Here is a 27,097-nt window from a genome sequence, read left to right on the forward strand (position 1 = left end):
ATCCGCTGCGGCGTCAGGCCGGGTCTGGCACCGCCCCCCGGCGGCTCCCCACAGGGACGGGCCGGAGCGGCCGCTGCCGCTGCCCCGGGTGCTTGGGCTGAGTCAGCGTCCCCTCCCCTGCCGAAGATGAACATCATGGACTTCAATGTGAAGAAGCTGGCGGCTGACGCGGGCGCCTTTTTGAGCCGTGCTGTGCAGGTACTCCCGCTTGCCTGCCCCTGCGGGGGCTTTGCCGGGACCGGGCTTTGCCGGGACCGGGCTTTGCCGGGACCGGGCTTTGCCGGGACCGGACTTCGCCGCCGCGGCCCTGGCTAGGGAAGGTGGGCAAGGCCGTAGCTAGCTCGGCGGGGTCGCCGTCGCCGCTGCTGGGCCCGGTGCGGGGCGTTGGCCGGGGAGCCCGGCTCCGCCTCAGGCCAGTGGAGCGGTAGCCGGGGAGGGGCTGGGCTGGCAGCTGGCTTCCAGCTCTGAGGGAGTGCCAGGCCCAGCTGCGAGGGGTGAGCCTGGACCTCCGGCCTGGCCGGGCAGTGATGTGCCTCCTCCTCAAGACAGCTCCTTCGCCTGCGGATCCCTTGCTGGTCCTGGGCTTGGCAGGGACCGGGGATTTCGTCCAGGCTGGTTGCAAAAACAGCTCGGAGAGCTGGTGGGGGGGGGTGGGGGGGCTGAGGCTGCCCAAAGTCAGGAGAAGGTGCCTGGGCTGAGTAGGGGTTGAGCAGGCGTCAACTGCCTGGAAGATATAGTGGTGGTTATGCGTGGAAGGGACAAAGGTGTGTCTCGTCTGAAATATGCCGGTGTCTTCAGTAGCTGCTAAAAATGTATCGCGATGCCTGATCGGTCAAATTCACGCTCTGATGTGACACGTGAAAGTATCTGCTTAGGCTTTTTTGGTTTGGATTGAGCTTTGATATATATTTTATGCTTCTTTGATAGCCCATTGTCTCTGAATCGGTCTTCCCCTTTCTTCGCGCTAAGGGCACTGTAATTGGCTTTTGTTCCTTAGCCGGTGTCTTGACTGTAATCCCCTTTCTTTATATAATCAAACCTGAACAGATTTCCTGTAGGGAGGTGGACATCCAAACCAGTGCATAGTAATCCACTTTGGTTTCTCTTGAGTTCTCACTGGGTCACAGACAGGTTTGGAAAGTGATTACAGTTATCTGGTCTGATGTATTGCCCTACATCTCAACATTCAAGTAGAACTAATGATCAAGACCACAGCAAAGCTCTGAAAATGCAAAATGGTCAGAAAACGTGGCTCATACTTAAATGAGCAGTCGTTGTACCTTTCCTTTGTGATGGAGGTCTTTCCATGCCTTCCATACCTTTTTTTTTTTTTTCCCTTCCCCTTTGCCCTGGCTATTTCAAGTCTGTATGTTTCCTAGACCTCTTCCTTTCCAGTCTCCACCCCTTTCGTTTTTCTTGCTGAATGTCGACAAAAAGGAGATGCAGTTCACCCTAAGTTGTAAGATCCTGTGGTAGTATCTTGTGATTAATGTGTTTTATCTTGACTTTTTATATTTAATGCATCTTTTTTCTTTAAATCTAATGCAAGTTTTTGGCAGTCTGTCCTGGTTTAATGGTGTTGTGAACTGTGGTTTCCTCCAGTCTGCTCTACCTGCATTGTTGTTTAACATCTGAATAGCTTCATTAATTATCTGCTTAATCTAAACTAACATTAAGTGGAAATGTGGCATAATTTTGCTCTACCACCTGTCACTTTCCCCTAAAATGAGACGTTTAATGAAGCCATTGGGGATACAAATTTTGCACATAGTTGTTAATATCCTCTGGGTGTAGATTGTGCCCTCCATTTAAAAATTATAGTTCTGTATATTGAGTTATATGTTCATACATGGCTGGATGATGTGATATGGCCTGATACTGGTTGCTTTGGGATATTACAAACAAAAAACCCGACCAAACCATGTGAAACAGTTCAGCAGCATAAAATGGCATTTCAGCTGAGAAGAGAGTGAATGTCTCTTTAGTGTTTCATAGGCTTGTCAGACCTTTCTGTTACAGGGGGATTGGAATTGGCTTACCTGTTCCTTCTGAGGAAAAGGTTATACTGTGTTCAGACTGCCATGTTTTAGGTAGTAGTCCATAAATAAAATCAACCCTACTAGTCATCTTCATACCCTTCATTCTGGCAGGCAAAGAAGGCTTAGAGGAGTCATTCTCAGTCTTGCAGTACTTGCAATTTGTGGAACAATGTAGAAAATGGTTACGGTTAGTGGCATTTGAGGTGAAATAAGTAATGCCATAGAGTGTAGTAACAGCAATTTGAGTCCTTCCTCTTGTCAAGCGCTGTCATTGACAAGCTGACTGCTTAATGGTTGGGAATGTGCTGGGCTTTTACTCTTCAATAGCAGAAATGCATTTGGTCTTCATGACTGCTGCCAGAAGTTAGAGACTTTTCTCAATGTAATTTCTCCTTCAGGTAATTCTGCAGTGTAGATCCAGAATGCTGATTGGGCCATAATAACCCAGTTATATACAAAACAGTACAATTTCCTTCTGTGTGAGTTGTGCATGTCCAGGTAATTTGTGTATGTATTTTGAATTTAGTAAAGACAAATGGATTAGCTGGATTACTGATAGGATTTGTTATAGCAAGTGCTTACATTAGGTATCTATGTGTGACACTTCTTAGGCTCTAATAGAAAGGAAACTACAACTTTTAAAGCTCTAATCAGAGTAGAAAATTATTAGTGTCTGCCTGTCTTGGAACAGTTTTTCTAAGCAGAAGAAAACTTCTTCCTTATTTTGTTCATATTCTGAAGGGGTGGAGTAATGTCTGAAGAACCAAACATTATACAAAAAGACCAGTTCAAATTTAGGTTTCAGGGTAATCTAGATGGGAAATCAGAGTGGCAGCATACTTCTGTCAAACTGCCGTTTACCATGCTGCTCAATATTGCTAAAATTAAGTTTTGCCTTGAAGTGTGTTTGTGAAATATAATACTGTGATATTCCCTAAGCAATCTTCAAACTGCTGAGAAGATTTCTGGAAATATTAATGGAAATCCACATTTCATTTAGAAACACTCTTCTCTGTAATTAGTAAAAAATAATTTCAAACCCATTAATACTATGATGAATCTGTACAAAGTTTCTGAAAAACAGTTATACAGAAAAACAGACTTGGACAGTGCAATTTGCTTGTACTGCATTCTTGTTTCTTATTGTAAGTTTAAATATCCCACCAAAGAACTAGTTAAGAATCAAGTTTGACAGCTGAAAGTGCTTCCAGTCCTATTATGTTCTTAATTGGTAAGCTTGTTAGGGATTTAATCACAAGCCAGGTTCTTCTGAAAATGCCTAACTTTAAACAGGATGTCAAGTGATGAGATCATCATCATTATGAGAAACTATTTCTGAAGAGAGGCAGGCAAAACCCTCAGTTCCGGTTTTGCTGGGTTCCCTGATGTGAAACACGTGGCATTCCCCTCTCCCAGAAAACTAGGGTTGAAGTACAAACTGCTTGTGGATTAATAAGAGTTGGCATGAATTTAATATTGAGTGAAATGAATTGTGTGCTGGATTTATTTAGCTAAATGGAATTACACTGTATTTCATTGTGACTGAAAATGCAGCTTGGAAGATAACAGCCGAAGTCATCTTACTGTTTCTGTAAGGCATAACAGGATCAGTTTTAAATATAAACAGTTCACCAAACATTAATTTGTCTAAAAAGAAAAAGCATCCCCAAAAATATATATACATAATTTCCCAGGGATGTCTATTTTAGCTTTTGATTCTTGTCTTTAAAAGCTTTCTCTAATGTCTAATTCAAATCTTCATGCTGAAGTTTAAACTGGCTGCTTTTATTCCTGTTTGCTGTGGACAGGGCATTGTTTTCAAACATGTTAAAGGTAGGTGTAATAAGAGTCTATTGTGTGTCTTTAGGTTGCTGTGGAAGAAGGGCCAAATTTAATTACAAAATGTACAAGATTTAAGGAATCTTTTAATTGTCTCTATTACCTCTGGATTCTTTTCCCTTCTGGCTCATGTTTCAAAGTACTATGCAAAACTGAACAATGCCCTAAGTGAGAACCCAGTACCAAGTACAGAGCAGAGAATTTCTTCATAATGTTGTAAATTATCTTCTCTGTCCTGGTTAAATACACTCTCTCCTGCCCTATTTTTTCCTGACAGTAAGGGTGCACTGTTGAACTTAAAAGCTTTCACATTTATCCTTAGATTTTTATTGATGACTTAATAATGGATATATCTTTGAAAATAAGATCTGCAACTAATATGAGGTATCTTAAACTTGTCCTGGAAAGTTATGTATGTGAACTAACTATTTTTGACCTATCTGACTAATTCCTAGTTCACAGAAGAAAAACTTGGTCAAGCAGAAAAGACTGAACTGGATGCTCACCTGGAGAACCTTCTCAGCAAAGCAGAATGTACGAAATTGTGGACAGAAAAAATAATGAAACAAACAGAAGTGTTATTACAACCAAATCCAAGTAAGGAACTCTTCAGGCTTTTGTTTGTACTGTCTGTATTAATAGATTTGTCAGTGTAAATATTTACTGCAATAGGTATTGCATAAGTTGTGACTAAATATTGCAGTCTTAAAATTGGAATTTTTCCCTTAGAATTAGGGAAAGAGGGACTGGGGACACTGGCTGAGTTGCTGGCTCTTCCTTAACTCTTCAAATAGGAAAAACTTCAGATAGAGCTCTTTAAACTATAGCATTGATTCCATACTCTGCTCAGTCTCAGCCTGACTGGTTTTTTTTTTTGTTTGTTTCTTGTTTAATTAAGGTTTCCACTGTAATTCTAGAAATAAGAACTCTGAAATTTTTCATTTGTTAGATGCAGTAGCTCAAGAAAATTCATTACTTTAAACTGCACAATGCATTTCAGTTGGAAGCAGACAAGGTGAACTGAAATGCCTGTCTTTAACGATTCCTTTACTAAAAAAAACATATTAGATTGGTACACCACACTTAGGCAATATAATAAAGTTTTAAATGTTTTCATCACTAGTGAATCTCTTACTGTAGCAATATACAGAAAAGATATGGGTAGAAGAAATGTAGTTCTCTGGTGTGTTAATTTAATTTCTGAAATTGCTGATACAAATGTTAAGGATATTGGTCTGTTATCTCTGCCATTCGTGGCAGTTTTACTAGAGTTGGAAGCTGCAGGAATTTGCTTGGTGTGTAGATCTATATTTCAAGTCAAGACCTGGTGTCTAGTCACTAGGTGAGCAGCTATTAAAAAGAATAAATCTAAACCTCCCTTAGGTTTGCTGAAATGATGAGATTGTTTTCAGTGTAGAGGTACTAGCATTATTATAAATATTCTCCTTGTAGTGACATACTGAGTTAAGATTTATTAGTACAGGTGAATCATACACTAATAGAACTTCTCTAATGCCAAACAGATTCTTCATAATGCTGATCTATGATGCGTTGTTCTGGAAGTGTTTTGCATCCTTTAGTACTAAAAAAAAGTCCAAATGTTAGAATAGAAATAACTAATCCTGTGGGAAGGGATGCACTAGAGCTTACAGAATATTCCTGCTAAAATTTCAGCTTCTTTTCCAGTACAGAGGAAATATCTTGTTCATTTAATTCAGTATTTGAGGTATCTATGGACTACTTAGAAACTTGGATTTGTAGAATACTGAATCATTAATGGAAGGCTGGTGGAACTGAGAGGAAGATTGAGCAGAAGGATGAAATACATGGTAGTATCTCAGTTATGCTGACCAGTCAGTTTTCTGATGTCTAAAAATACTTGGCATTAAGCAGTGATCTTCATCTGTGAACGTAACTTCAGCTGTTTGGCAGCCTACTTGGGAGGACTATCACATGCTGCAGAGAGCTTCTTTTGGTTGTTGTTATTGAAGTGACCCTGTCTGAGGGAGAAAAAATTATGTTCAATCACGTTTTTAATTGTACCTTTAGGTCAGACCCATGTAATAGTCCAATAATGTTAGATTACGCTTTGGTTTGTGCATCATTTAGTAAAAGAAATTAATATTATGGATAAAGGAAAAAAATAATTTGGATAGTTTTTGGTTCACCCTTGGTGCCAGGGAATGCACTGGTACCTATGTTTGTCTATGTCAGGTGCATTTTTTTTGACCTTCATGAGAGAGGAGTTATTTAATCCGATGGTGATGAAAGTTGTATAGCAGTATTATTTTTTGTTGCATCAAAGTGGCAAGTCTGTACATTGAAGAGTTTCTTTATGGTTGCCTATAGTCTTGCAGGCTGAGATTACTTCATACCGACTGCATTAATAAAGTGAGTTAGTTGGGAAGTCAGAATAGTTGGTCAGAGAAATCAGGTGTTGTGCTTGAAGAGTTTGCTGTTGAAATGAGCAGTGTCCCTGTTTACATGTGTGCAGCTTTTTCACCCAAGAAGCATACTGTAGCTTGATATTGCAGTAGATGGATACTTTAATAATTTTGTTGCTCAGACTAAGGAAGCATGGCAATATGAAATGCAACACTTGTAATATCATCAGTGATTTCTTTCAGAACATTTCAATGAAGGAGAGGGAGCAGGAAAGAGAGGCTATAATTACTGGACCCAGAAAACTTTCAGGATATCCTAAGAGGGAACCTACAGTAGTTGTTTAACTTAATTCCTACAGTGCTAATTTGAACAGTTTTTGCTTTTTTTTTTTTTTTTTTCCTGGGGAGGGGGCAAAAAAGGTTTTGTTAAGGAGCAGTCTTCTGGACAAACTTTGGAAAACTGTATAAATATGCTGATAGAAGGGAGAGGAACAATGTAATTTTTCACTTTCACAAATGGCTCTAAGAAACATTTGAATATAGCATGACAAACAGGTAGTGTCCAGGAATGGTAGAATGGTATCTGCAGCTTAATATTCTTCCCTTAATTGAGTACAAAATCTGGATTTTGAACTCTTTTTTTCTTTTCTTTTCTTTCTTTTTTTTTTTTTTAATTTAAATTTCTAACTTATGTTTTAAATGGCAGTAATTATTTCCAATAAAACATATTTTAGATGCCAGGATAGAAGAATTTGTCTATGAGAAGCTGGACCGCAAAGCACCAAGTCGCATGAATAATCCAGAGTTACTAGGCCAGTATATGATTGATGCTGGAAATGAGTTTGGCCCAGGAACAGCTTATGGTAAGTAGAAGGAAAATATATGTCTTGTATTGCATTACCGAAGGGAGATAAAAATGCACAAATCTAGCTTTTCATAACAATGTAAGATGATACAAAACAGTTCAATGGCTTTTGTATCAGTCTGAGAAGGCTTGCTGTATAACTTTGAGCATTAGGAGATCAGTGATGAGATTTCTTTGCAAATCTAGAAACAGAACCTGCTGTTGGAATGATAACTGTCTGTGGATGTATAGTTTTCTTACCAGACAAATAATTGTGGGATGTATCTTCCTTGTTATAGGAAGACGTTTGCACATCTGACAACATTTACACATTGTGTTAACTTTAGTAAGAAGCCTCTCTGCAGTATTCCTGCTTTTCTTAATATGTAGTATTATAAGAGTGTAGAACATAATATAATGATTTTTCCTTCTCCAGTGAATTTTCTATACCTATGACAGGGGAGTTGGAGGTGTTATCTAATCTTTTCACACTGGCATTAATTATGAAATCTAATTCTGGTGTTTTGTACAGCTCTTAAAATTGCTGATAACAGATTTAGCTGTTAATTTAACCTGACCGGCTCAAATGCCTAGGTGTCTGTATTTATAATATAATGTGCAATCAAACTGTGATAGTTAGCTCTCTTTAGTTGCTTTCTGCAAAACCGAAATGGGAGGGAAAACTTTTCTTCTGGGGAGAATGAGATCTTTATATCTGGAAATAATAGTGCTATCCTTCAAAAGAAGGAAAGTGCACTTAAAGTAAATGTTTTATAGAAGACTTACGAAAACAGAATCAATAATGGCAGGCTTTGTTCCTCTTACTTCCACGTGGCTTGATGTTGTTTAGTGCTCTCCTTCAACTTGAAGGATTTTTAGGATTCAAGTAGGTAACAAACTGTTAGCTTAAGGATAGATACACTGTTAGCTTTTGTATGGTATTACAAAATATTTTAGTTCTCTGTAAACATAATGTCCTTTCCTCATTCAGATGTGTCAGCCTGTTGAAACATCATAGTAGCTGTTGTTTTTGTTTTGGTTTGTTTTTTTGATACACTAACTTCAGTTTCAATACTGAACTTGCAAACATTCAAAATATTGTTCACTTTATGTAAAAATACTATTTAGAAGTTGGAGTAGATGGGGGCAAGGAAAAGACATGCTATTTTCAAAAAGCTAAGTGAGCTTTTTCCTTGCTACCAACTAATCCTGACCTAAACAGAAACATGGTATAAGGGGAGGAGGTTTGATTAAAGTAAGTAGGTGCAATAGCTGGTTCTAAATCAGGTGTTCACAATGGAGTTGCTACAGTTAGTGCCACTTCTACAGTACTGCATCTGTTGTCATTGAAATACTGCCTTGACATGTGATGATTATTAATAAAAATGATTTGCTTTGGTGTGTGAGTTTGTTTGGTTTGAGTGGTTGTTTATTTTACGGAGTGCTTGAGTTTTTTGTTTGTTTCTTTTGTGGTTTGTTTGGGTGGTGGTTGTAGCTGATTCAGATGTCTTTTGAAACCCCCTGTGACAGTATTGGATTATCTTTCAAACTGCTGGCCTAAACTTTCCTGCTTGTAGAAACTTGTTCTGTTAACCACCTGTCTGAATCACTATGAAACTAATATTTTATTTGTTTCCCTCACAGGAAATGCACTCATTAAATGTGGAGAAACACAAAAGCGAATTGGGACAGCAGACAGAGAACTAATTCAAACTTCTGCTATAAACTTTCTCACTCCCCTAAGAAACTTTATTGAAGGAGACTACAAAACTATTACTGTAAGCTGAATTGTGCATTCTTCAGCATTTCACACCAACTGTAAACCTTAAAAATGAAGTAGCAGATAATTGTACAATATTGTTTTCCTCAAAGTATAAAATCTTGGGTAGAATTTGTGCCTTTTTCTGAAAACTTGGTGGGGCTTAACCATTGTTCTATTAAAAGTATGTATCTGGAGTATAAAATGTGTGAGAACAATTAGGATGTAATTCTGCCTCTCTGTTCAACTGAATAGTCTTTGTTTATTTCCATTAAGTATCACATAAAAATTCCAGGTGTGCAGGCTTTTGAGTGTCTGTACCTATTCTCACAAACTAACTTAACTTACTTTCAGAAAGAACGCAAACTATTGCAAAACAAAAGGCTAGATTTGGATGCAGCAAAAACCAGGTTGAAGAAAGCGAAAGTTGCAGAAGCTCGAGCTGCAGTAAGTGGATTTTTTTTTTTTTTTTTTCTTCTCCATAACTATCAAACTTACTGATACATACTTATGAACTTGCCTGCTTGGTTTCCAGTCCTAGCTTCTTACCTTTGTTATTTTTCTAGGTACTTTGAAAGAAATGCCTTAGTGGAACACAAATGCAAGGGAATTGCTGATTGAGGTGTTAATTTTCTGGTTTTAGATATTTCATCAGGTTGAGCTTACCTGACCAAATAAATATTCTCCCCTTGTTCTGTACTAGATGAGCCTATACTGCCAAAAATGACCTGCTACAGTCTGCCAGGATGGTTGTAAATAAAGATCATTCAGAGGTTAAGGTTTTGGCATTTGAATGGCTTGAAGTGTTAAAGCATATGTATAATTATTTCCCAACTGACAGTCTTGTCCATGTTTAACTTCTCTATGTAAAAATATTTGTAATTAACTCTTTCTGTATTGCTTACAGCTTCACACCACCAAATGGGGTGAGAATCTAATCCTTACATCTGTTAACTCTTCTTATTCCCTCAGTAAACACTTGTTCAAGGAGATTAAAATTACTACAGAAGAAAAAACTTTTGTTTTTTAAACTCTTGAAATGCCTCTAAATGTAGGGCTAGGTAATCAAATGTATGCTTATAGTATTTTCATAGCTATCATTTGACTGAGTTCTTAAAAGTGCAGCAGTTAATGATGGATAGTAATTTTTTTGTTCTAGGGTTAATGCAGTAAAGGTCATGCACACAGATACTGAAGGAATACAGGCAGCTTAAATACACAGGGACAGTATACATGATGAAGGGGCAGCAGCAAGCCTGTCAGATTTTGCTGGCTTTTCCAAATGGATCACTGTCCTCAAAGACCTTGAGAACATAATTTTTCAGACTGAGCTTTGCAGATGAAGCACTCTTCATCTTTGGGATGATGATTCTTCTGAAAAAAACCACAACATCATTTCTGTCCGGCAGTTCTGCTTCTGTGTCCTAAGTCCCTCATGTCATGGACACTGATCCTGTGTTTTTAAATTATATTTAAAAAAAAAAGTCCCTTTGTATAATGTAAACTTAATGGAAAAAAGTTAATTCTCTTCTTGTTAAGCTTCCTTAATTTCTAGGAATAAAAGGGGAGAGCAGGGTTTTGGTCAGCTAGTAGTAGAATTTAGAAGCAGTGTATCCAAGCAATTCCTTTTCTTGGATATGCTTTGAGTTAAGTTTCCCCTCAAGAAAACAAAACAGATAACAAAAACACTACTTTTTTTTTTTTTCTTTTAAATTTTGTGGCATGGTAACAGGTACACCTTACTTACTAAAATAATAGACCATAAGGAAATTGTTTCCTTTGAGCTTGGTATTAAAAGAAAGGCTCTATACTTGAATTTTAGTTCCATCACCAGTATTCATCCAGAGCTTCGTGCTTGGACAAAATTATTGCCAGTTGCTGCTGCTACTACTTGACCAGGCTTAAAATATTCATACAGTAAGTAATTTGCAGCTTAATGCACAAATAATTTAGTACTGGTAGAGCATGAAACTCTAGGTCTCTTACTTCACTACCTTGCCTATACTTCAGTTTTAATTGCACTTTAACAACAGTATGCATGTTTAAGAGGCATTGGATTGTAGAGTTCCCACAGAAGTGAAAAAATTCCATTAGTACTTTATCCTCTGCAATCTAAAAATGAGAACTAACCTGGATATAGGTGTGATGCAAATGGTTTATCTTCTGCTGGCTTATCTATGAAGGAAGCTATCTGGCAAATACTTCTGGATTGACAGGTTAGCAAAATGTATTGAGTTATGATGCAAATGGTTATTTTTATTGTTTTCTTCAGCAAGATAAAGTGATAAATTGCATCTACATTTGTTTATTTCCTGTTACAAAAATATTTACTAATCGATGAAATTACATTCTCCCCTGCTTACTGTACAACTGAAATGGCTTGGATCAGTCTTGAAAATAGAAGTCTAAACAATTTTATGTATCTGTGCTCCTTTCACAGGTTTGCTTAGCTTAAACTTGTGCCAACAATCTGTTCACCTGCTATATTCAGTGTTGTAACTTGCTTTTGTCTCTTATCTATGCATTTAAGCAACTAAACACCTCTCAGCCTGAAGAGAATAACATTATGGTAAATGTCTCTTACGTGCTCAACTTGCTGCATGTAAAATGGCTAAAGGTTTGTTGGCCTTCTGTGTTCATTCATTTTCCTATCAAATGTTTTCTCTTGCTATTCAGCAAATTTTGGTCATGTTTCAGATGTTTTTCATTCCCAACTAGATTGGCATGGTGTACCTAATACACTTGTATCAGTACAGCATTAGATGTTTTTATCAGAATATTTATGATAAACTGAAGTATGCAGGGTTTTTTTTTCTACCTTCTATGGGTTTATGAATGTAAACTTCAGAGGCAAAGGAGATGATTATTTTGAAGTGGGGTGTTTTTTTTGGTCACTCCTGAAGTTAATTTTACCTATTTGAGGAAAAGGAATTCTTTAACTCTCCATTATTTATTTATTTTTTAATATGAGTAGAAGTGAATTATGTGAAATCTCTGTTGAAATGACTCAGTAACGCAGCTGGTTTTAGCACCATAAGCGAGGAAGTGGAAAAGCAAGGAGTTAATTAATTATGTACAACATAGACTGTGCTGTTCAGCCTGTCCTGGTTTGGGTGTTGGATCTGTACAACATAGTGGGTCTCCTCTCAATAAATACTTCATATTTCTCAGATTAAAAAAAGCAAGCTAACTTGTTTGTTACAACTTGCTTCTGCAACCTTTGCACACATTTCTTCCTATTGAAGTCCTGGAGGTGTTGTCATCTTACAGCTGCAGAAAATAAAGGTTAAAGGAGAAGTTCATTGCAAGGGAAAATTGGAACAGCAAGCTGAAGTAATTAACTTCTAGAGTGAATTCCTTGCAGTTCTGTGATCTTGCTATACTACTTACCTACTGTTATAATACTCAGTTTAAGATACCTGTAGCATTTTTTATTAAATTTAGCTTTCAATAAAGTGCTTGTGAAATAGAAAACCAGTAATGAAATCAGCAAGAGAAATCATTTGTCTGTTTCAGTCTTTAACTGAGAATAGTTTTCCATAGTTTTCCAATATTTTAACACATTAAGGTAACTTAAGTTCCTCCATAAGGCAACTTAGTTTGTCTGGTCCATGTCATTTTATAAGTAGTTGTCTTATGTTTAAATAGATTCTTGTAACATGAATTCTGCAAGTCATACACTCTTCAGTATTTGACTGACTTCATGGATGTAGTGCCTTCTGTACTTGTACTTTCAGTGTATAGGAAGGGCTTTGGGCAACTGACTTATAGCACTCCTCAAATTCCTGTGAAGCTCTGAGGAGAGGAAAGTAGATAAAAGCCAAAATATGGTTTCATCCTCTATTAAAGTATCACCAGTATCTAAGTTTGTATGTTTTTATTTTTCCACTTTCCCACTCTCAATGCTGACTAGATATGGGCTGAGGAAGTGACAAAAGTAAGTAAACTGTTTAGAAACTCTGGAATTCTGAAACCATGACTTGTGCTGGTCTAATGTAATACAGGATATTGCATGTTGTTGATTGCAGTTTAACTTTGGCAAACAGAAGCTGTGGTTAAAAAGAAATTTCTTAGGGAATTTCTGTAGAGCAGGGGAAATGGAAAAAAATAAATAGCGGTGGGAACAGAAAGTAAGGAGGAGCTGGAGGACGGCAGGGGCTTGGGAGTATGGCCTTTAAAGGGGGGCTAGAAAGGCAGCTGTTGGATGCATAGGGTGTTGCTGTTAGAATCTGGAATATGGAGGTTTGGGTGAAATCCTAGGGACTGTGAGAGAAAATAAATACAGACTTCTTCTGTTCCAACTTTCTGTGAGTTATGGTCCAAATGGGGAGTATGTGGGTAGAATGTGAGAATTGAGGGGGAAGAAGGGGTTTGAGAGATCGACCTATAAAAGGAGGCTTAGGTCAATTTCGATGCCAAAGTTTGAGAACCATTTTACTATTTAAGTTAAAATAATAATTTGGAAGCAGCAGACCTGTCTGTACTCAATACTGTTTTGGGAAAAGTGTAGCAGGAGAGTAGTACTGCTGTAATGAAAACTAATCCTGAAGCTGTAAGGCAATGAATAAAACTGTTTGCTTTTCAGTGATGAGGACAGGCAACTTTTAAGGACAATGAAATCTAACAGATTGTGTCTTGGAGGGGAAAGTATTGTGAAGTGATTAACAATACCGTAAAGGAGAAAAATCTTGTAATAGTTATGTAATACAAACTAAGTTTCCTTTTCTTTTTAAGTGTATAAAAAGCAGAGACTATTGAAGAGAAACTATAACATGCAGGTTCTCCCAAAGGAACACTAATCCCTCTGGGTTTCTAAAGGCAATATGTTCTATGTATGAAAATTGGAAGAAGAGATTCATAGATGTATTAAAAATGAATCGAAGGGACTTCCCAACAAAGATTTCAGACTATCCAGTAATCTCTAGATCAATTACAGATATTTTGGCTTTAGTTAGAACAAAAATCTAAGATCTGTGTGGTGTCAGTGACAAATTTTCTTCAGCTTAAGTTCCCCTCTGAAATGTGGAATTTGAAGATATTAAATACTGTGCTATAAAACAAATTGAGTAGGTACTGATGCTACACAGGAACTTCATTAGGAGTCTTCTGAAGTGTCTGGTGTGGCCAATGGAAAGAGCAAACATTTTTAGCATGTATTCAGCATGTTGAGGTTAGACAGGTTTTGCACACTGAGAAGACCTGTCTTTTGGCTTCAGAGAAGACAAAGAGGCCCAGCAATATTGGGTAGCATCAATATATCTATTATCACTGTTTTACTAGCAGCATGTCTAATAAAACATTAGGAGGGTGATTTTACCCCTTAGCTACAGAATCGCACAGTATTTCTGAGAGGTCATATATTCTTACGTGAAATCTGGAGAGATTATGGGTTTCTGAATATGAATATTCAGAAACTTTGTTCATATTCTGAACTTAGGGAGAAAGTACCATTTTGAGGGATGTTTGTGGGAGATACCCAATGAGGCCTTCTCATTGATATAAAACCAAAATGTGACTGCATCTGGGCAGGGGGGGGTCACTGGAAAGTTTAAACTAATCAAAAGCGGTGAGGTCGTAAGTTTCCCAGAGTGAGAATCAGTTGGTTTTCACCTTTACCACAAGGTGAGTAGATATGCTGTCCTGCTACTGCTTATCTAGCAATACTGAAAATAGGGATGGCATGTGATGGACAGTATCACAACTCACTTTGTGTAAATCTCTACAAAACCAGTGCTTTTGTAAAGCAGCATATTTAAATTCACTCTGTACTGGCTAAGTTAATAGATGTAACCCATTACTCACTATCCCCCTTCTCATAGAAGGTGGTTGATTTACTAAAATGTGTTGTTGAAACAAATAGAATTTTTCTAAGGGATATTTCTCCTTCTTACAAGTTCCTATTTTCATGTATTTACTTAACTGGCAGGAAGAAACACCTTTTGCAACTGTTGACTTCAAAGAAGCAAGAAACAAGACTGTTTAACTCCAGATAAATGATTTACCTATGATTTTACTGAGTTTTCTTGAAATTAAAATGTCACTAATACAGAAGGGAATGATTTTCTTCCTCTCTTTCTCGTCTGTGCTTACATTTCTCTCAGGGGCTGCCAGATGGATTTCTCTGACATTAATGCAGAACTAATAGAAAAATTCCAGGCAAAGATTCTTTCCTCAACAAACCTTGAAAACCTAATTAGTTTGTAACTTGATACATACACTGCTGTCTCAAGGTTTAAGTTAGAAACACACAGTGCTCTATAGCTGCTTTCTCACTGTTTAATTAATGTCTAAGCCTTCCCAGCTGCAGTGATTCAGATAAAAAACATTTCTTGGTTAACTGCATGATTCTTCTGTGCTCATTTCTGAGATTAAGATCCTTCCATGTTGACTTTGTATTGATTAGCGGAATACAAGAGCAGAATGTTTGCAAACACGTGAAATCCTTTTGAAACTAATGCTTTGCAGGTATCACTTCAATAAGTCAATAAGAACAGTAGATATTAGACATTACAACTTATTTTTTAGTGTATTTGTATTTTTTAAATGGTGTCTTTTTTAAACACACAACCTCCACCCCCAATACTCTGAAGTAATTTTGGCTTGTGCAGGATGGAAGTCTTTTAAAACTGCCATCACATTATGAACTTATTTAAAAGCTGATAACAGTATGTAACAAAGAATAGATTTGACTTTGAATTATTTTAAAAATAAGACTTAAATACAATAATTTTAACAGAAATCTTACTCTAATGGAAGTTAGAACATTTGCTGTAGTTCAGATTGATTTATTTTTAAAGAACCCTCACTTATAATCACCAGAAATAATTGCAGTAGCTTGGTGGCCAGTATGGGACATGAATTTAAGAAATACCCTGTTAAAAATTACTGTCAAAGATTTATGTACAGTTGATTGCTGTGCAGTTACCTGACACAAATAAAGGAAGGCTTACCTAAATTATTTGGTCAGATACCTGTTAACTTGAAGTATGGGAAAATAAATTACATTGTCCTTGGTGACCACTGCTATGCTGGCAGAAGCCCTGGTTTCCTATTGGGAGAGCTGTGGAGTAATACCGCTAGCAGAAAAATGCCTTGGTGATGCATGCAGTGACTCTGTGGCAGATGTCTGATGATTAAACTGTTTATGTATATACAGAGCCTTATCATTTCTGAACCTGAAGTGCAAATACTGGGTTTTGGTGGGGCTTTTTTGTTTGTTTTTCCTAGTAAAGATCTTCAAGGGAAAGAGACATATACTTCAAACACCTAAACCTGAGATTAATGCATTTGTATGAGTAGCTCAATAAAATGGGGCTGTTGCAGATAGAAGTTGTAGCAGAGTGTATTTTACAAACACCTAATGTGCATCCTTACTTTTAGTCTGAACAGGAAGTACGAATTACTCAGAGTGAATTTGACCGGCAAGCAGAGATTACCAGACTTCTGCTGGAAGGAATCAGCAGCACACATGTGAGTACTATAAAGGAGTAGGGATGGGGAAAGTAAAAATTGGGACATTTTCTGAAAATTACAGTAAAATACTTGGGAACTTTGGTAGTATCAAATGGAGTTGTTTAGTTTTGTTTAATTCTAGGTCAGTATCCACTGACTTTAACTTTAGTTTCCCATTAGCCTTACAAATGCAACTTCCCATTCCCACCGGATCAACCGAATCTTGAAACCACAGAAACATGTTAAAATATTTATTCTGTTGTGAAGAGATTGTAGGTAAATGGCTTGGTGCTTGTACAGCTTCTTTTTTTAATGCTCAAATGCCTTAAATATTGTGACATTTTTATCTCAGTTAACTGGTAAATCCAAGCACTATGCCTATATGCTGCATATCTCCACGTGCCAATATTGGCACCAACAGCTGACTAGGAGACCAGTCTGTCAAATGCAGCATGGTACTTTTTACAAACTAAAAACTTGGATTCTTTGTGTTATAGGCACATCATCTTCGCTGTCTGAATGATTTTGTTGAAGCTCAGATGACCTATTATGCACAATGTTACCAATATATGTTGGATCTCCAGAAACAACTTGGAAGGTAGTAATACTGTAAAAATTTAAGGAAACAGAACCCCTCCTCCCCCTCCACCTTTTTTTAAAAAAAAAAAAAAAAAAATAAAAAATTAAGTGCTGATGTACAGTAGGAAAATGTAGACTGATATAACAGCAGTGAACGCAGAGGTATGCTGTACTGAAAGGAAATATATTTGTTCTCAAGTAATTAACATATAATTACCTTGCTGCAACTGCTTCCTTAAGCTTACACACAGCACTAATGCCTTTTGAGGGTTGATTTACCAAGATCTTGTAGATTTGGTAATTGAGGGAGGTGAGGCTGAGTTAGCCTCATTTAACAGCCCAAAAAGGATTTTCTAGAGATTTAGTTGTAATCATTCAGTTGTGTTATGCTTTATGCCACAAAATATGGAGAACATTTTTATACTATCTGTAAATTCCTGTTGCCTCTTAATTTGGTTCTGGGCGCTACCAGTTTTTCACTGTAACTGCATTCTCCACTGTTAAGTGAGTTGCCAGGATAGATATTATATCTAAGGAGAAATGTACTTTGTGATACATGTATGCAGTAATCTAAAGCACTCATAGTGGAATGAGCAAGTTTGTCTAGTGTCTGTTCTAAATAACTGTCTCTATAAAGTAGAATCATAGAATTGTTAGGGTTGGAAGGGAGGGACCTCAAGGATCATCTAGTTCCAACCCCCCTGCCATGGACAGGGACCCCTCACACTACAACAGGTTGCCCAGAGCCACATCCAGCCTGGCCTTAAAAGCCTCCAGCGATGGGTATCGGTACCTGGGATTGCCCTAATCCAGATGTAGGACCTTGCACTTGGTCTTACTGAACCTCATGAGGCTGTCATGGGCCCACCTCTTCCAGTCTGTCAAGGTCCCTCTGGATGGCCTCCCTTCCCTCCAGCGTGTCTGCTGCACTACACATCTTGGTGTCGCCAGCAAACTTGCCAAGGGTGCATTCATCAAGTATCTTTGATTGTTTCTCATGTTAAGGAAGTAAAACCAAAAGTGTTTTTGAGTCTTGTCCATTTCCTGACTTGCAACTTCCTGTAGCATTTAATTTCCTTTCCTCAGTTTGTTTAAATGGGTAAAGACTTTTAAAAAGAAGTCCTTAAAAGTGTTTTTTAGAAAAGCTATGTCTTTAACGTTACAGGCCACTAAAAGGAATGTTCAGCTATAACATGTTCAGCTAGCAGCATAAAAATTAAAGTTGCAGAGTTGAAAGCTTGAAAATAAACATTGGATTTAATACAAGTGCAAAACACAACTATTTTGAGAGGATCTGTTTTAAAATCTATACTTTTATCCTAGTGTATTTGCCAAACAAAGCCTCAAGCACAATATCTTTAACCTAAGGAACTACATACTCCTCTTTAAAAATCTGTTGCATTGCATGTCCAGAACAGCTGCCTTTGTTTAAAATTTGTGTAAACTGCTACAGGTATGCAAAATTCAATGTGAAGAAAATACTGTCTTCAGGAAAATGGAAAGATGTGTCTTTGTGGCTGTGATCTGATTAGTATTTTTGATACAAATATGATGACTGCTAGGACACCAAAACCATGGAAGCTTTGTAAAATCCCAAACACCTCAAACAGCTAAATGAAATTTTTCTGCCTGTGTGGATTAAAACAATGGTATTGAATCTTGGGTGTGTTTTTCCTTCCTTGTGCAAGGAAGTCCAACTGGACTGTGATGGGAAGCACTGGGACAGGGCCTTAAGTTGTGCTCCTTGCTTTGGAAGAATTTCTCATTTTTTAGTCATACAGTGCATAGCACGTGCATGAAATAGATGAGCACAGTATGTGTAGTGTTCTTCCTGTGTTATGCATAGGCAGCTCTGCCTGAGGCAGCTCAGGTAGATTTTGGTTCTGTTTGCCTGCACTCTGTTGGTTCGTAAGGGATACAGAGTGCTGAGTTACATGTGGTCTTTTCATGCATTTAAGAATGATGTCATGCCACATTCGCATACGAAAGCCAAGCTGTGAGGGACTTGATTTTGTTTTGAGCTAGTTGGCGGACTAGAGGTGTTCAACATCTAAGTGAGATGGCTTCTGCTTCAAGCAATAAACTTGGTTCTCAGAGTAGATGTATATTATGTGTTTTACCTGGGTCAGGATTTAAGGCATAAACCCTTAACCTGGTTCACATTGAAGACTACATGTTTCAGAGCTGTCCACTGATTTTTCCCTAATGTACGCTACAGAGTCAGCTGTAGGGAAGGTAAGGAGAAAACTTGTGCTCAGGTTGCTTTATGTATCTCCTAGGATGTTTCTCTCCCTCTTCTGGGGCTGTTTGAGGTATGAAATTTGAAATACTCTGGCCATGCCTTTTTTTTTTTTAAATTGCTTATAACTGCTTTTGCTCTAAATTTCTCAGCTTCCCTAACAGCCAAGTATAAACTTAGGTATCACTGTGGGGTTTTTTTCAAATTGTCAATTACTACTATCCTACTCCTGCTACCAAAGTGTTCAAACAAAAAATATCTCAAACAACATCTGCATAGCTGATGTTTTCCAGTAACATGTCTATATATTGACTTTGCAAAAAGAGTGAGACTTAATGCCTTACTGATTGGCAGTGTGGTTATAAAGCTTTGGCTTTCTTTTCCTTTGAACTGAGCAGAATCATTCACAAGTAATCATAGTGTTAATAGAGAACAGGTTTAGCAGTATTCTAAACAGTAATTTAGTAATATTGAGAAACAGCTGACTGTCTTTTAGAATTAAATCCCTCTGCCTATCAACTAATCAAGTAATAAATACATCATCATGAGGCACAGCTGAGTTATCCCTGCTAAAATGTGGGGTCTAGTTTTCCCTCCTTGTTTTGCTCATTTGATTTGCCTAGGGACCATCCTGAACTGGTTTGAAAAACTAAGCTGGCAAATGAAAGGGAAAAAATAAATTGGTTTGGTCTCTTCTCAGTGAGTTGAACCAGCTCTTTATTGTAGTATCATAGTATCGGTCAGGGTTGGAAGGGACCCCAAGGATCATCTAGTTCCAGCACCCCTGCCATGGGCAGGGACACCCCACACTAGATCAGGCTTGGCCAGAGGATCAAATGATCAAATACAGTCAAGATAAGCCAGAGGAAATAGAATTTGTTCCTTTTGGCAGAAGTAAACTGCTAACTAAATTCACAAGTCTCCTGAAAGTCTACCCAATTTTTATATGGAACTGTAAAGTTTCTGGTTCTGTCCTTCACAATACTACTGTTTCCCTTCAGTCATACAACAATTGCATAACTGCAAGATGAACTTGTTTAACAAGCCATTCTGGTGGAATATTAGAAATCTTGTTTATTTTTGTTAGATCAAATTGTCCAATCAACTGAAAAGCAATGGATTGCTAGATCTGACTCCAATGACAGAAAATTTGCACAGAAAGGTAGAGGTGTGAGTCGATTTTTTTTGTTGACTGTAAATTTACCAGGTTAAATATTGTGAGAAACTGTGAACTTGTGTGCAGTACTGCTGCATCTGATAGAGATTTGAGCTGCCTTAATTCTACCTGTGTTCATGGCCAGATGATCCAAAAATTAGTATTGATTGATTTAGTTTATACCTGCATCAGTTTCTGAAGCCAGCTCCTCTCATGAGTACCAGTAATGTTACAGACATTGCTGTGGAAATATACTGATCTTGATCTATGTGGTTAAAGTAGTCCCTGAACTGAATCTTCAAGAAGAGCTGGGAAGTTCAGTCTACTGTGGAGCTGCAACCCGGGATGTAGAGCAGTGGCATGAGTCCAGCTCATCAATGCCCCCATGCTGTTCCATTTCCCCCTACCCTGATGCCCCCAAATGTGTTGTTGCTTTGCTCTCCTTTATGCTCCTTCTGCTTTTCAGGCATGTTATTCTCTCCTTTCTCTTCTACCTGCTCTGGCTCTCATCACAGTTTGTTGTGATTCAGCTCATTAACTTAGATTATAAACTGTTCTTTTTTGCATCCATCCCCTCAGCCCCCTTTTCTTTTAAAGCAGGTTAATGAGTTGAATTGACTTCACGGAAAAGTCTGGCAAGCACTACGGCTGGCACAGAACAAGCAGCAGCCTGACCTAGAAAGGAGGGGCTTAAGCTGATAGAAGTTCCTCTTCAATGTAACAAATGTTTTTGTTTTACAGCACGTAGGCAGCTGAATCAATGAACTGATTTAGATTGCAAAAATACTTGTGGGTTTTCATCTTCTTTCAGAGGGAGGCTGTGTTTTTAACCTGTAATCCATTTACCTGACCTGGTTCACCAGAACAATCCTTTGTGTAGCCACATAATTGAGGAATGAGTAGGAGGAAGTGGAGGCTACTTCTTTTACTGGCTGAGCTGTCATTTTTTTAAGGGTGGCAGAATTTTGGTTAAAGTATGTTGGTTTCATTTATACTACAGATCAGGAGCAAATATGTTTATTTATAGATTTATACAAATATCCGTGCTATTCTATTACTGCTCTCTGTCAGTGTTTATTCTGTGGCTGATAAAAACAAGAATGCCAATTTAGGCATGGAGTCATGCATAATTCCCCATGTAGAACTGATGCACTTAAAAGTCTTCTCATTTTGTTTTCTCCCACAGCTTTCCATCTATTTTCCTTTCTAACAATAACCAGTCTTCCTCAGCTCCTGTGCAGAGTGTTCCTGCTCCCTCAGTCTTGGCCTCAGCCTCTGCTTCATTGCCATCATTAAGCAATTCAGTAGTTACTTCAGGCATCAGTGAACTGAAGTCATCAAGTGGCAGCAGGAAAGCTAGAGTTCTTTATGACTACGATGCTGCCAACAGCAGTGAATTGTCACTACTTGCAGATGAGGTAAGTTTTCAATGTACCTTCAGCACTTAAAGGTAAAATTGGAATGCTTGTGACCTAGCAAGTTAAGATGTTCTACATCAAGAAATCTGTGTAGTTGATTTTTTTTTATATTAATTAAACTTCAATAGTACTCTTAGAACACCGTCCACTGCCTATATACACCAAGATTATAGAGTGAGAGTTAGCATTTGTTACAGCAGCTGAGCTTGCAAGAACATTTGCTAGACAATCAAGGTACAATCATACTGTCTTCTATTTAGCACACCTTTGCACAGTTATTAATAAAATTAGTCTTTCACACATTAAATATTGCTGTTTGTGAAGAATAGGAACATACAACTGCTGCTTGTTTTGATGGTGGGGGTTGTGCTGTGTTTATTCCTGTTGCTGTTCAAACACACTCTAAGTCATAGTATCAGTCAGGGTTGGAAGGGACCACAAGGATCACCTAGTTCCAGCACCCCTGCCATGGGCAGGGACACCCCACATTAGATCAGGTTGGCCAGAGCCTCATCCAGCCTGGTCTTAAACACCTCCAGGGATGGGGCCTCAACCACCTCCCTGGACAACCCATTCCAGGGTTTCACCACTCTCATGGGGAAGAACTTCTTCCTCACGTCCAGCCTGAATCTCCCCACCTCCAGCTTCATTCCATTCCCCCTAGTCCTATGACTACCTGATATGCTGAGAAGTCCCTCCCCAGCCTTCTCCTAGGCCCCCTTCAGATACTGGAAGGCCACAATGAGGTCACCTCAGAGCCTTCTCTTCTCTAGACTGAACAGCCCCAACTCCTTCAGTCTGTCCTCATAGGAGAGTTGCTCCAGCCCTCTGATCATCCTTGTGGCCCTTCTCTGGACACATTCCAGCACATCCATATTCCTCTTGTAATAGGGGCTCCTGAACTGGACGCAGTACTCCAGGTGGGGTCTCACCAGAGCTCAGTGGAGGGGGAGAATCACCTCTCTTGACCTGCTGGCCACACTTCTCTTGATGCAGCCCAGGATCTGATTGGCTTTCCAGGCTGCAAGTGCACATTGAGAGCTCATGTTGAGCTTCTCGTCCACCAGCGCCCCCAAGTCAGTCTATATAAAGCAAGCAGAGATATATAATGAGGCAGTTCTGCCTGGTAATGTGACCATAGCTTAACACTGTAAAGGAACATCCATAAAAAAAGCTTTCATTTTTTTTTCATTATTGCTTAAATTGTGCATTACTTAAATATTTTTCATTAGACTTTTTTCTTCTCTAGACAGTGACATAGAAGCTGTTGCCTTAGATTTGGTTAAATTGTGCCACATCAACAACATCTATCTTTCTATCATGCACTTCCAGGTCCAACAAACTTTCTGTTTAGATTGCCTGTTAAAGTTGATAGCAACATACAAGATTTATATATATTAAAAAATAACAGGAAAAATTAGACTTTAACACATGCTACTATATCTACTTCTTTTCTGTGGAACAGTGAAATCATTCTTATGAGCACCAGATTGTGTTCCATGGATGTTCATACTAAATGCCTTATTTAACCTGATTGTTCTTAATTCAAAGACCTTGAAAATTAAGGCAGACTATTTTATTTTTTTTCCAGGTGATAACAGTGTACAGTATTCCTGGCATGGATTCAGACTGGCTGATGGGCGAGAGGGGAAATCAGAAAGGCAAAGTGCCTATTACTTATTTAGAGCTGCTAAACTAAATGGTTGGCCTGAATAAAGACTGTCAGTTATGGTGACACCATATTTATATACAATTAACGTTATGTAAGCAGGTTTAAGTGTCTTCCATGTTACTGTCTTGAGGGACAAATACCAGCCATTACAAACTGGCTTTTCTGCCAGCATGGTTGCATGGTAAATACTCTATTCAAACTTAATGTGTTTTAAGCTTTTACTTCATGTGCCAAGAACATGTTTCCTACAGATTTGTTTCTACTGAAGTTTTCACTAATACAAGCTTCTACTTTTGAGTAATTTAGATTGAAAGCAGGAAATACTGTTTTCTACTGAATTTTTTCATTAATGGCAAAGCTTTTCTTCACATAAAATAAACTTATTGTGAACTGATGCAGGTGTAATGCACATTATTTGAATAACCGAAACTGAACGTGAAACGCAAGCATTGAAATTCTCTGTGGTTCTGTTCCCAACACTTGTGGAGCTCAAAGGTGCTGAGCTGTGGCTGTCTGCTGAGTACTTTGTCCATTTAAGCAACTTTGAGAAATTTAAACCAGTTGCCTTCTCTCTGTTGAAAATGTGAGGCAAATTACTAATATGTTGAGATTTTAAAATGCATGTAGGTGAAATGACAGAAGCTAGTGACCTGTGTTGTGACTTTTCTAATCTTGCCTTGGGTTGTTCCCCCCCCAATAATTTCTTTCCACAAAAGAAGCTAATTGTTTAATTCACAATTATTAAGATTCTTTCAACTGCAAATCAGCTTTTCTGTTAAGCTCTGTGTTTTGCTAATCAAGTACGCACTCTCAGTAAGTAGTTTTGTAGATGAAAATACATTTGTTCAGGTTGGAAGTTTTAATGAAAATCTACACCCACAATTCTTATGCAAGAGTTTATTGCCATGTTCTGGTTGGATATAATTAGAGTTACACTTTTGTTTGTTTTGCAAGAGGACTTCATTTAAATACATGGGAAGGAAAAACCTAAAAATAACTTTCAGAAAGATAATATATGCCAGTAACAGAACTTTTTCCTAAACATTGCATTCTTACATGTTTAATAAACAACATTTTTTAGCCTGTAAAAAGATTAATAGGATCAGTTAAGGGGAAGCTTTGTAAAGTTCCAGTATATTTAATTAATTGAGTTTAACTTATTGAAAGAAATTCCTTCCATTGAGAATGAGATTGTTCTCCTTGCAGGAGGTGCAACATTAACTGAAGTCCACTTTAGCTCTTGGGGAACACCGGCAATAGTTGCTTAGCTTCTCGTCAGCAACTTTGTTTGCATTGACAATTTTTAACATTTTCACTGCAAACATGTAGTAGTGAAACTTGGCAACATAAACTACTTCAGTGGGATGGATAAAATCACATTCATTTAGGAGATGTTGTTGTTTAATTAAAAACGGGTGATTTTTGTTTGTTCTTTTTTATTTGCATTTCCAGATACAGTCTTTTTCACTTTTAATGTGCAGAGATTGCCTTAAATACACTGAGTTGGTTCAGTAACTGCAGCCTCCTTGGGGTAACTACCAAGAAGATACTAAACTTATTTGGCATGTTAAATGCGAAGATAACAGGAAGCAAGAGTAATAATTACTGATTAATTGGATATAACCACTAATAATTCATGATGCATTAAATAAAATTAATAGGAAGATAAGGCCCTACAATTTAGAAGCAAAAAAGACAGAACACTTTAACCACAGGTGGTGGTGTTCTCCAGTCCTCTCTAATGTGAACTGCCATCAAATGTGTTTAAATTCAAATCAGTATTATTCATTTGACTTAGAGAATATCCAAGAATTACATATGTGAAATAATTTTGAAAGTAATTAACTCTTTGCTGTGCTGAACCATTTACTTCCTATTTAAATGCAATAAAATGTTGTGGTTGTGTTTAGCAAAAGGTGAGTAGGACACCTATGTGAAGGCAACATTTGACAGCAGTCACAATTACATTTTGTTATATGTCAGCATCTGAAGCTTTGTATGAGAGAAATTGCAGCTGACCCCTTAGTCTAACAAAACTGCAAACTCATATGTGCAGTTCTCTTCTTCTGTTTCATTTCAAACCAGAAGTAATTTTCCTCTTAAGTCTTACTGTTTTGTTTTAAACTCATCTATTCTGAGGTTCTCTATTGTACTACTGAGAATGGGAACTGGTACCGAAGTGCTCATTTAGCACTGTTATTAAATAGAACAAAAATTTATTGTGCCAAAACTCATTCTTTTTTAGTGTCATTGTGTGAGGAACTTTCAAACAAAAATGGACTGGACTTGCTTGGTTTTGCTTTCTGACTCAATTTTTGCAACAGAAAGGAAAGGAATTGAGGTTGGCTCTGGGTCTCTCATTGTTTTGGTTAATTCCCTGTTTTCTTAGAACAAACTATTGGTTGAAAAAGGAGAGGGAAAAAAAGAAGGTGGAGGGAAGGGAGGGGAACTATATTTGAAAGTCTCAGAGCATTTGGGAAATCAGATTTCAAACATAAAATAAAATGTGTAAGATGCATTACTGTATGTTAATAACTGGTTTGACAAATAAATGCATTCTGAATTGAAGGATGTGACCGTAAGGGGCATAAACACTTCCATTATGGCTCTGATTAGTTTTTTAATATTTTTACTTTTTCTAATTAAGGTTAAGATTTTGGACAATTTCAACTAGAAAAGCCATCCCATGTGTATTCTGCAGCAAACTTGAGTGAGTTTTCATCCAAAGTTACCAGCTTTTATGGCAGATGGGATAATATGTGGCATCATTAGTGTGAGTAAATGAATGCTTTTAGAAAACTAAATACTAGCTTTAAATAGTTTCTGCCATAGCTGCCATTTGTAATACTTTCTTAGGCTGATTTTGAACTTTTTGCAAGACGTGGGTTTTTTATAATTGCTTCTGTTTTTCTCTAGTGTAGTGTTGTACTTTGGAGCAGAATTCTCTGCCATATGGAAATTTTGGCTACAGGTAAACCCATCAGTATATTGCATCCTAATTCAGGCAAATGTGTGTGTGGGAAGGTGGAAGAAGGAAAGAAATACATCTGTTAAGTACATGGCTGTGCAAAAATATCAGACTTCATACAGGGCCCTGCCTCAGCTAATTAGTCTTCTGAAATGCAAGCATATTTAGTCCACAAACAGCACTGTGTTATTACAGCTCTTTACTGCCTCTAGCATCTCTGAGCTAGCATCTGGTTCTCCTACAGGATGGGAATTAATATGCTGCTGTATCAATTCTTAGCGTCACTAGTTCAGATACCTCTGCAGTGTGCAATTTGTTGAACGATAAGGGAGTTGCAAGAAATTACAGAATGAAGCCAGTATATTCTAGTTGTCAGGATAACCCCTATCTTTAAGGAACACTGTAAGGAGAGTATGTCTTGTTACAGTGCAGATGCTGTAGCAGTAGATTAAAGCAGTAGTATGAAGATGGGGGAAAAAGACAAAACAATGTTAGGTGCTCTGCTAAACAGAACTTGGGAGAATTACTCACAAGCTGCTTAGGCAATGACCAGCACGTCCATGTCCAGCAGAAGCTCCCAAAATATGGTTGTGATGATTTGAGGAGAGAGGAACAATATGGGAAATACCCAGATGTGTAACTTAAAGATATTTTGATAAAACCATGCAAGTAATTGGAGTTATGTATACATTTAGCATTATGGTTACTAATGCTTATGGTAAGTAACAAGTGAAAAAGTGTAGGTGTA

General features: G+C 37.8%; 1 protein-coding gene across 3 annotated transcripts; it reads left to right on the top strand.

Moving 5' to 3' along the window:
* The first annotated feature begins 24 nt into the window (after window positions 1-24).
* Window positions 25-23,775, top strand: SH3GLB1 (SH3 domain containing GRB2 like, endophilin B1). 3 transcript variants are annotated; one of them, XM_068141198.1, is made up of 11 exons: window positions 25-198; window positions 4,334-4,475; window positions 6,997-7,125; window positions 8,751-8,884; window positions 9,220-9,312; window positions 11,396-11,482; window positions 12,779-12,802; window positions 16,246-16,335; window positions 16,815-16,915; window positions 21,478-21,709; window positions 23,301-23,775. In XM_068141198.1, the coding sequence occupies exons 1-11, from the start codon at window positions 127-129 to the stop codon at window positions 23,406-23,408; spliced, it is 1,212 nt and encodes a 403-aa protein (XP_067997299.1). In that variant the 5' UTR covers window positions 25-126; the 3' UTR covers window positions 23,409-23,775. The 3 variants fall into 3 exon arrangements, with proteins under 3 accessions (XP_067997299.1, XP_067997300.1, XP_067997301.1); XM_068141199.1 differs by having other exon boundaries at window positions 11,396-11,434; XM_068141200.1 differs by lacking the exons at window positions 11,396-11,482; window positions 12,779-12,802 and having other exon boundaries at window positions 28-198.
* Window positions 23,776-27,097: the final 3,322 nt, after the last annotated feature.

Source organism: Melanerpes formicivorus, unplaced genomic scaffold (genome assembly GCF_026170545.1).
Source record: "Melanerpes formicivorus ecotype bairdi unplaced genomic scaffold, bMelFor1.0.p_v2 SCAF_7, whole genome shotgun sequence".
NCBI lineage: Eukaryota > Metazoa > Chordata > Aves > Piciformes > Picidae > Melanerpes > Melanerpes formicivorus.

Excerpts from the sequence above, each read along its gene's own strand:
- SH3GLB1 (XM_068141198.1), top strand. The coding sequence starts at position 127 with ATGAACATCATGGACTTCAATGTGAAGAAGCTGGCGGCTGACGCGGGC. Across the intron at positions 199-4,333 it reads TTTTGAGCCGTGCTGTGCAG|TTCACAGAAGAAAAACTTGG; the intron begins GTACTCCCGCTT and ends ACTAATTCCTAG. Across the intron at positions 16,916-21,477 it reads CTCCAGAAACAACTTGGAAG|CTTTCCATCTATTTTCCTTT; the intron begins GTAGTAATACTG and ends TTTCTCCCACAG.